Below are 9724 nucleotides of genomic sequence, written 5' to 3'. Positions count from 1 at the left end.
GGTTTTTCGTAGTAGAATAATTCGTAGGGGCAATTGGTATAGTAGAAAAATTTTATCATATGCTTTGTCAATGTTTTCTCTGGTCTGTAGTTTGTGTGTATATCTGTGTATTTCTTTACAGTCTTTTTGTTATGCATAATTTAAAGATTGTTATATAATCCAGTGTCCATTTCTCCTACAATTTATGGGATTTAATTTTGCTGTCTCTTTTTAAGGCGATGCCCTTTATCGGATTAAGGGCTTGTTCCTCTATTCTTATTTTGCTGAGAGATTTCTTTAAGATTTCTTTGTTGATGCATACAAGAGCTGGGGTGCAGGCCAGTGGTGTGTGTGGGGGGAGATTATGCACCAGAGACAGAGACGGGAGCAGAACAGGCAGATCTATTGAAATATACTGGGGCCCTCCCTGGGGGGACAGGGGGTAAGTCCCAGCACTATGAAGCTATGGGCAGCCACTGCAGCACGAGTCTGCTCCCCGACCAGGGAGTGACCCCCTGGGTGCAGCAGACCCCTCCTGTCTCCCTGCTGCTCCCCTCACAGTGTGTCTCAGTGGATCCGCCTGTTCTGCTCCCCACTCTGTCTCTGGGGAGTCCTCTCACCCCCTGCACTTCTGGCCTGCACCCCCGCTTTTCTACATAAAAGTAAATAAAACCTTAAAAATAAAAGAAACACGGCTGAGGGGGCAGCAGGAGACGGGAGAGGCCTGCCGCCCCCTGGGGGTCACTCGCTGGCCGGGGATGGACTCAGGCCACAGCGGCTGGCTAGCCCGAGATTTACCCCGAGCCACCAGGGAGGCCCTGGAGCTTTGTTTAATGACTTATTTCCACGGAGGCCATTGTCAAGGGGCTCCGTGTGTCTCTGCCCAAGTGGGGCATTTTCAGGGGAGAACGGGGCGTGGGCTTAGAAGAGTTGGGGTGTGCTGTGTGGAAAATGACAAAAGGAGGGCAGTCCTGGAGCCCCAGGGCGGGGTGCTGCGCCCAAACCCAACTGTTCTCGGACAGTGTTGGGTCTTCTTGGAGCGGACCTTGGGTCCTCCCGACGGTGTGGCCTCGTCGGAAGCCAGGGGCGGCCTGGGGAGTGAGCTTGGAGGCGGCGGCCCGGTCCACCCCCGCGCCAGAGACCCCTGGCCCGCCCAGGCCCCGCCCGTCTCCAGGGACCTGTCCAGCATCGCCTAGAAGGGAACCATGGCCGTGGCCCCAGGCCGGCCACTCGCCCAGGGTCCGTCCGAGCGCGGCGCACTTGGCGTCTCTCCTGAAGGCCGAATGACGCGGCCTTGCGCAGCCCCCTCAGCTGACTGGCCTTTGGGTGGAGTAACGTGCCCGGGCTTCCCTTCCCGAAGCCACCGCCATCTGCCCGCGGTCAGTGACCGCTGCTGCCCTAACCCTGGCCTCCGCTTCCCACTCAGCAACAGGCCGCGCCTGGACACCTGGACGCCCCGCGAGGCGCTCGGCCCCGCCCCAGGAGTCCCGCCCGCGGGCACCCCCGCTCCAATGCACCCCCCCCACCCCGCCGGGGCGGCCACACCAGAGGCCCCTTGCAGCAGCAGCCTCCGCAGAACGCGCGTGGCCGGGGTTAGGGTCGCGTCCGTGGGGAGTGACCCGTGCGTGGCCACCGGGAGCGGCCGCCTTCGCCCTCCCACAGGTGGAAATCCGCCCCCGGCACCATTTGTCCCAAAGTCTGCCCTTCCTCGGCCCCTGGCACGCTGGTGGGAATTCTGGCAACGAATGCTTGTTGTGTAACTTTTGGCAAACGCGAGCGTCTTTCTGAACGAGGAGGCCGCGCCGGACTCGCGGAGTGCTGACACCCGACTCCCTTGGGACTTGGAACCCGCCCGGCCCGCCATGTGCGAAGTGACTGGCCCTCTCTCCGCGGGGGTGATCCGCAAGGGGGGTGGCCTCCTGGACACAGCTCGCTGGTTTGGACCCCGCAGAGGAAGGACTCTGGCCTCTGCAGAGGCTCCCGGGAGGGTCCTGCTCTTGGCGCTGCCCTGGGGCCGTTGCTCGGCCCTGGGCGGACCCAGCCCACCGCCCAGAGCCCGGGGGGTGGGGCGGGAGCCTGGCGGGCCTGCCCCTGCCCTGTAGTGGTCCCTGCCAGGCCTGCCCGCCAAACCAGACAGGGCACTTTCTCCAGCGCGGAGGCCTTGCATGAACCCAGCTGCTGGGAGGGCGGCTGCTGAGCTGCCGGGCTGCGCGGGCACACGGGCTGCGCGGAGCCTGCCAGCACTCCAGGTCCAAGCAGCTTTGCAGGACAGAGAATGTGGCCTCAATGGCCCGTTTCAGTTATGTGCTGACTTGCCGGCTCACCCAGGTTCGGGGAGAAGCAGCAGTCTTCACCCTGACCGGCCCCCGCCCGACCCCCTTCACTGCGTGGGCCTAGGGCCCCTACCCTGTGGGCGGGCATCCGGCCGCCAGGGTGGGGCTGAGATCGCCTGCTGTGCCTGGAAGGACCTGGGGGCAGCGAGGCAGTCGCCGGCACAGCCCCAGACCCCTCCACCCCGAGGGTGCCCGTGGCCCCTGCACCCTGGGGTCTGGCTTCACCCTCAGGGCTTGACCTCCAAACCGGGCCAGACCACGGACACACCTCGCCCTGCAGCACCCAGGCCAACATCAAGTACTGCCCCCGCAAACAGAGATACCCAGGCGGGCTGCGGGCTTCAGGGGTGGGGAGGAGCGCGCATGTGACGGAAGAGGCAACAGCTGGCAGCGGGCGGGCGGGGGTGGCCGCGGGCAGGTGGCCAGGCAGTGGCAGAGGGCAGTCACATCACATTCTTCAAAGTCTACTTTCACAGGGTCTGGCTGAAGACCCTGTGAACGACAAATCTGGGGTGCGCGTCCACAGCGGGTGGGAAGGGCGTGGGGCGAGGGTGGCGCTTGGAGATACCCACAGAGCTACGCGCCGCCCAGGGCCTCACGTCCTGCTCGAACGCTCCCGAAGCAGTCTCCTTGCTCCAGACTGGGGTGTCCAAAAGAGCCTACCCGCCCCTGCCTGCTGGGGCAGCAGGAGGCCCCGGGGCTCCCACGGTCCTATCAGCGCCTCAGTGGGTGCCATGCCAGCGCCCGCCCCGTCGCTCGAGGGTCTACAGTGGGAGAGCCAGCGTCTCCCACCTCCTCCAGGCCTGCTGGACAGCGGCCTGCATCCAGGGCCCTGGCAAGATGGCGTCAGACAGCCCTGAGCTGGAGACCTCAGCTGGACCGCCAGCTGGCAGGAGAGACCCAGGGGCCGCCAGGGCGTCCCACAGCACCCAGGGCCTGAGCTGCGCCTTCCTGCCCTTGACACCTCTGGCCACACCGATGGACCCGCCGGGGCTGTGGCCCCCCCCAGGCCGCCGGCCCTGCTCCCACCTGCCTGCGAGGCCCCCGCGAGCCCTCTGTGGGGCGGGGCTCTTGACCGGACAGCTGGAGCCTGTAGGCCAGTGGAGCGCCTGGTTTATTAGCATCCCCGCGCCCGGGCAGGCCCGGCTCCTCGAAGGTGCTGGACGCGCGGGCCTGTTGGTGGGGGCCGGCTGCTTGTCCGCGGAACCAGGTGGTGGCGTCAGCTGGACAGCTCCTGGGGAGCCGCAGCCCCGCAGAGATGACTCCTAGGACGCAGCACAGCCCCTTCTGCCCGGGGAGCAGGGGAGGGCAGGCAGGGGCAGCGTGAGGGGCAGGACGGCACCCCTAAAGACAGTGGGGCGCCTCTTAAAGCGGTGTGGGGCGGGTCTTGCTTGGCCACGCCCCCAGCTGCTGCAGCAGGTCGGGGGGCTCCCCTGCCCCATCGTGAGGACTCCCTGCCCCATCGTGAGGACCCCCTAAAAGCAGGGGTCCCTCTCCTAAGGCCAAAGTGCAGGTGCACCACATCAGTGGGTGAGCAATGCTGGGGTCCACACCCCTATGCTGCTCGCCAGGCCCTGGATGGAGGCTGCTGGAAGGGGGTGCAGGAAAAGTGGAAAAGTGACAGCGGCTGGGGTGAGGGCACCGGGATGAGCTCTGGGGGTCCTGCGCCCAGAGGACCGGCCGGAGCTGGTTCCGGCCGCGCCAGGTGGGCGCTGGGGCTGGGCAAGGCCTGCCCCTCCCCCGGCCCATCAGGACGGCACTTTGACGCCGAAGTGCTTGCGGAGCTGTTCCAGAAACACGAACGTGAGCATGGTGTGGGGCATGAGGCGGATGCCGGCGGGCAGGAGGCCCTGCGGAGGGAGGAGAGTGGCGTGTGCGGACGCCCCTCCGGCCCCGCCACCCCGGCCCGCGCGGCCTCACCTTGTAGAAGGCCAGCGGCCCCAGCTTGGCGGTCTCCAGCGCGCAGTGCAGGACGCCCTGCGGAGGGGCAGGAGGGGTGAGGAGGGGCTACTCCCCGCCGAGGCGCCGCCTCCCCGAGACCGGGCCAGGTGCGGACACGGGCGCAGGAGGCGCCTCACCTGGTACTCGCCCTTGGAGCTCATCAGGCGGGTCTTCAGCACGTCCAGAGGCTGGCACAGGATGGTGGCGCACCCGCCCTGGGTGGGGGGGGGTCACCAATGGCGGCCACCTCACCCCCCACCCAGAGGCCTGGCCCAGACACCCAGAAGGTGTCCCGAGGACCCACCTGGTACCACGTGGCCCTTGAGCTCGACCCCAGACCCCCGCCCCACTCATACAGCCCATCGGGGCGTCCCCCTCCCTCGCCCAGAGCCGGCCCCGCGCCGCCCCACGCTCACGGCAATGAAGCTGGCCACGAAGTGGGTGAAGATGCCGTCAGACAGGTAGCCCGTGCTGAGGACCAGCTGCTTGGCCTGGTCGTAGCAGGACAGCTGCGGGGTGGCGGGTGTCAGGGCCGTGGGGCACCCCAGCTCTGGGAGTGGTGGTGGGGGGCCCCTGACCCAGAGCACCCGCGTCCCCAGGACCCCGAGCAGGACGCCTACCTGGCCCACGGTGACCAACATCCCTCGGCTGGAGGCCATGGTTGCGCCCGAGAACAGCCGCTTCACGCCCTCTGGGGGGAGGGGGAGGTCGGCGCTAGGCCCACACCCCGCCACCCCAGCCCCCAGGCCCTGCTCCCACAGGTGCTGCGGCAGCCCCAGGGCCCAGGCAAAGTGCCGGCTCCCCTCACCTTCCCGGGCCACGCGGAACAGGCCATCCAGGGCGTGGGCGTAGCTGTGGGGGACAGAGGATGACCAGTGAGGTGCGCCCTGTCCCCGGGCCCAGGGAGGGACCCCCCTCGCAGCAGGGGGCTGTGCCGGGCCAGGGAGGCCGGCCTCTTCCACACCTCAGGGCTTCCTCCTCCAAGGGCGCCTCGGTGGGGGGCGGGGGGGCCGTGACCCCCAAGTCCACAAGGAAATGCCGGCACCGCCTGCAGGCTGCCCTGCGGGGGGGAGGCCTGGCTCTAGCGGGTGGGCCTTCTGGGGAGTAGGAGTGGACTCTCACGGGGCACCCCACACCCGAAGCCAGCTGAGGCCGATGTGGGGGCGCAGCCACACGGGCGCAGGCCCGACAGAACCCCAGCTTCCATGGAAAGTGGCATTTTTGTCAGGAGCAAAGATCACAACTCTAGGGTCTGTTCAAAGGCCCAGACTCCCTGTCTCGGCATCCTGTGGGGGGGCGCTGCCGCCCGGTCCCCGCAGGCCGCGTCCTTCCCCGCCCCACACGGCCCCGCACCTGGCAGAGTGGCTCAGGCACCGTCTGCCCCTGTGTCCCCCACCGGCCACCCCCAGGGGCAGGAGCGACCAGCCACTCACTTTCGGCGCTGGTTCTGGGGCAGCTTCATGTCATTCTGCATCCTGAAATGACCACCGGGCTCAGCGGGCAGCAGCGGCCCTGCGCCCAGAGCGTGGGCGCGAGTGGCTGTGGCCGAGCCCCTGCCCTGGGCGGGGCCGCACTGACCTGACGTTGACCATGTCTGCAGGAGTCCCCATGAAGCCTCCGATGCAGCCTGGGGACAGACCCGGACCAGCGGGTGAGACGGGCAGTGCCCGCTCCCCGCCCCACCTGGCCCCCACCCGGCACTCACCACTGACAGCGCCCAGCAGCACCTTCTTGTAGAAGGGTGGGGGCCCCTGGGCGCCCCGGCTCATGTGGTCCCTTGCCGTCTCGTAGATGGCGAAGCGGGTCAGGGAGTAGGTCATCTGGGGAGGGCCGGATCAGGGGGCGCGGGTACAGGCCCTGTGGGGCCCCAGCTGGGGGAGGGCCCAAGGCCCTGCACTCTGGGGGGTGACCGCAGCCTCGCCCCCCTTCCCAGGCCTGTCTCTCCATCGGTCACAGCCCAGGGCCTGCGGTTCCTTCCTCCTATGTGGCCTCAGAAAAGGGGGGGTTGCTTGATGTCCCGGAGTGCCCACACAGGTTAGAGGCGCCAACCGGACTTGAGGGCGCGGGCCAGCCCTTCTGCCTGTCTGTGCTGCTCTGAGCTGGAACTGGGGTCAGGACGGGGGGCGCAGTGGAGGGGGTGGGGGGTACCTGTCTGCACAGCGAGGCGCTGAGGCCGCTGTAGAGCGCCAGGACGCCGTCGGAGCGCACCACCCGCTGGGCCATGCCCACCATGCGCAGTTTCACCTCCTGCTGTGTCTGCAGGTGCACCTGGTGGGGGCACAGTGCTCAGTGCCCACCCCCCCAACAAGGGCCCCCCCCGCCGTTCACAGGACGCCAGCGACGTGTGCATGTGAGCCGCCGCGATCGAGTCCTTGAGAGCTTGGCGCCTACTGTGCGGTCTGGGTGGTCAGGTCCATTGCACAGGTGGGAAAACTGAGGCAGGAATTGGCCTCCAGCTGGGAGGCACCAGGCACCACTGGTCAGCCACACCCAGCTCCCAAGAGGGATGGAGCCGGGGGCCTCCGAGTCTGCCCCGCACATTGCACTGTCAGGGGAGACATGCTGGCAGGGGCGGCCCTCCTGGGCAGCTTGGCACTGCTCTCCAACCAGCCTCGCCCACCCCTGCCCCCAGGGCTGGGAGGCAGCAGGGGGTGGGGACGGGCCTCTGTCACGTGAGCCGGGTAGGGTGGCAGCACAGGGCACTGGGCCGGCGGGCAGGGTGGCCGTGTGGGCATCAGCTCCAGTCCAGACGAGGGGCAAGTGTGCAGACCAAGCCAGGCTGCGGGGCAAAGGGAGAGGCGCTCCGACACACCCCAAAGCCCACGCAGTGAAGGACCAATGGGGCCACGCCACCGGCCCCCCAGGGCCACGGGCACCCAGCCACCGGCTCCCTGGGCCAGAGGGCGGCCGCCACCCCCGCTCGCTCCTGGCAGCACCCGGCAGCCAAACAGCACCTGGGGGTGGGGCGAGGGGCAGTGACGCCCTGCAGGGCCTTGGACAATGGACAAGTGCGTCCAGGTCACAGTTCTGTGGACACCCAGGCCAGCGGAGCGGGGCCCCCAAGGCTGCGCCCACCCGGGACCAGACAGCCTGAGAGCGGCCAGTGCTCCTGGGGGCGGGGCCCTGGGCCCTGCGTGGGCCTCCGGGAGAGAACACAGGCTGGGGGGGCTCTTTCCTGACACCCCAAAGTACCCCCTCGTGTCACAGCCACCCCTCTCTCCCGCGGACGGCCACGTGGGGCTCCCGCAGGCCAAGCCAGTCTCGGGGTGCCGTGGCCACAACTTCAGCCCGACTCCCGCCCGCGAGGCTGGGGTTTTGGCTCCGGAGCGGGCGGGGTGCCCGCAGGCGGAGGGGGCGGGCCGGCTCCAGGGCAGCCGGCTCGGTCAGCCCAGGTCCAGGCGCCACTCCCTCCCGGGCCTGGGCGGTGCGGAGGTGCGCCCAGGTTCACCGGGAGGACTCCTGGGCAGGCGCCCTGCCCTCTGCGCCTTCCTGCCTGCCCGAGAAAGGTCGGGCGGCGGGGCGCCCGGGGGGCGCGGGGAGCGGCCGCCTCGTGTCCGCGGGCGTCTGAAAACAACGCACAACCTGCGCGGGCCCCCGGGCGCCACCCCAGACCCGCCGCGCCTGGGATCCCGGGCACCCCGCGGGGGAGCACGTCCCCCCGCCCGCGGGCGCTGCAGCCGGCGCCGGCCAGGGCGGCCTCCACCTGCCGCGGGCGGGGGCCAGAGCGGGGCGGGGCGGCCGCGGGGCGCCGAGCCCAGGGCCGCCCGCTCGGGCTGGGGGTGTCCCCGGGCAGCGGGGCCCAGCCGCCCCCGCAGGGCCCGGGTCCCCAGGCGGCGGAGCCCGCGAACGCGCCGCGCCCCTCGGGCAGGGCCCCCGGCGGGCGCCCGCAGGCGTCGGGGGCGGGTCGGGTCCGGGCCCGGGGCCGCCGGGGCCGCCGGGGCCGCGCCGCCTCACCTTGAGCAGGTCCAGCGGGTGGGTGCAGCAGGCCGCCCCGCACGAGGCCAGCCCCCCGAAGTACCAGCGCGACGCGCGCGCCTCCGCCGCCATGGCCCGCCGCGGCCGCGCTGCAGCGCCCGGGGCCGCGGCGGGAACCCCGGCCGGCCCCGCCCCGCCCCGCCCCGCCCCGCCCCCGGCCCCGCGGCCAATGCGCCCGCGCGCCCGGCGGGCCGGGGCGGGGCCAGCGGCGCCCCGCCCCCGAGCGCCGGGGCGGGGCCCCGCCTTAAAGCGGCCGCTCCGCCGACCCGTGGGCCCCGCCCCGCCCCGCCCCGCCCCGCCCCCGCCCGCAGGTCGCGGCGGCGTCGGGCGCTCCGGAAGCTGCGCGCTCCGCCCGCGCCCCGGGGCCGCCCTGCCACCCGTCCCGCGCGGACGCGACCCGGCCGCAGAGCCCCCTCGCCTCGGCCGCGCCCCCAGCCGGCCGGCTCGGCCCGCCGCCTCCTGGACGCCGGGCGCGGGTCCGGGGAGGGGCTCCCGCCCCGCCGGCCGAGTGCCGGGCAGCGCCTCGCCGGAGCGGCCTCCCGGGCGCAGCCCCGGGTCCCCAGGGCGCCACAGGCCGGGGTCTCCCGAGAGGAGGCAGAGCCAGGGACCCCTCCCCAGGCACGACCTGGGGCCGCCATCCCCGTCCCGCTGGGCCCCTGGCGCCGGGAGCAGCAGGGGGGCTCCTCGCCCAGCTCTGCCCCCGGGTAGCGGCAGCCCCAGGGTGTGTAGGATGTGCGAACCCTGCGGCCGGTCAGCCAGAGGCGCCCGTGACCCAGGGAACCCCGCGGGACCTCCGACCTCTGAGGTCACGGTGGGGTAGTGAAACTGGGGGGTTCCAAGGGGAGCCCAGGGGTGTGGACTGGGGGTGTCAGTGCCTGGCTAGCCTGCTGTCCTAAGCGGGCAGTGGGTGGGGGATGCCCCAACGTGAGACGTGTTCCCCAACAGGAGGCCTCACAGCTTGACTCTGGAGTGGAGGTAAGGGGTTCCCCCAGAGGCGCAGGCCAGGAGCAGGCCTTGTCCTCGGGGCCTGCACACCGGCCGCAGGCCTCACTGGCCTGAAACATCCTCCCAAGGGCTGGGCGCGGCCAGCTGTGAGGGCGCCACATAGGGCTGCCTGCGTACCCGCCATGCCCCACAGCAGGCCGGGGAAAAGCCCCCGTGGGCTCCGCATACAGCAGGGCAGGCCCCGCAGCCTGAGAGGACGGGATGCTGAACCATCAGGGGCACGGCACCCGACGTGTCCAGCCCACGAGAGCTGTGAAGGGCAGTCAGACCAGAGAAGGCTGGATGAGCATTCACGTGGGTTCTGCAGCTGTGGGTCAGGGGGCAGAGCGCGAGGGGCGGTGGCGGGTGGCCCACAGCGCCTGGCAGCCACTGGGGGCCTGTCCTAGGCAGGGATGGACCCTGCTGGAGGGAGCCTGCAGGCAGCTCAGCCAAGCCCCCCGCCCCACAGGAGCAGGGGAGAAGACCCTGGAGGAAAGGCAGGCCACCCCAGC

General features: G+C 70.4%; 1 protein-coding gene across 1 annotated transcript; it reads right to left on the bottom strand.

Moving 5' to 3' along the window:
* Positions 1-3393: 3393 nt before the first annotated feature.
* On the bottom strand, positions 3394-8300 carry LOC119237873 (mitochondrial dicarboxylate carrier). The gene is made up of 11 exons (XM_037501715.2): positions 8208-8300; positions 6402-6521; positions 5959-6073; positions 5832-5880; positions 5687-5728; positions 5062-5105; positions 4874-4944; positions 4670-4762; positions 4391-4468; positions 4233-4289; positions 3394-4162 (listed from the first exon to the last, which is right to left on the bottom strand). Exons 1-11 carry the CDS (start codon positions 8298-8300, stop codon positions 4061-4063), a joined length of 864 nt encoding a protein of 287 aa, XP_037357612.1. The 3' UTR covers positions 3394-4060.
* Between the last annotated feature and the right edge of the window lie 1424 nt (positions 8301-9724).

This window comes from Talpa occidentalis, unplaced genomic scaffold, assembly GCF_014898055.3.
Source record: "Talpa occidentalis isolate TD23 unplaced genomic scaffold, MPIMG_talOcc4v2.1 talOcc4.1086, whole genome shotgun sequence".
In the NCBI taxonomy this organism is placed as follows: domain Eukaryota; kingdom Metazoa; phylum Chordata; class Mammalia; order Eulipotyphla; family Talpidae; genus Talpa; species Talpa occidentalis.
Note: the sequence above shows the minus strand (reverse complement) of the source record. Positions and strands in the feature narration are given on the sequence as shown.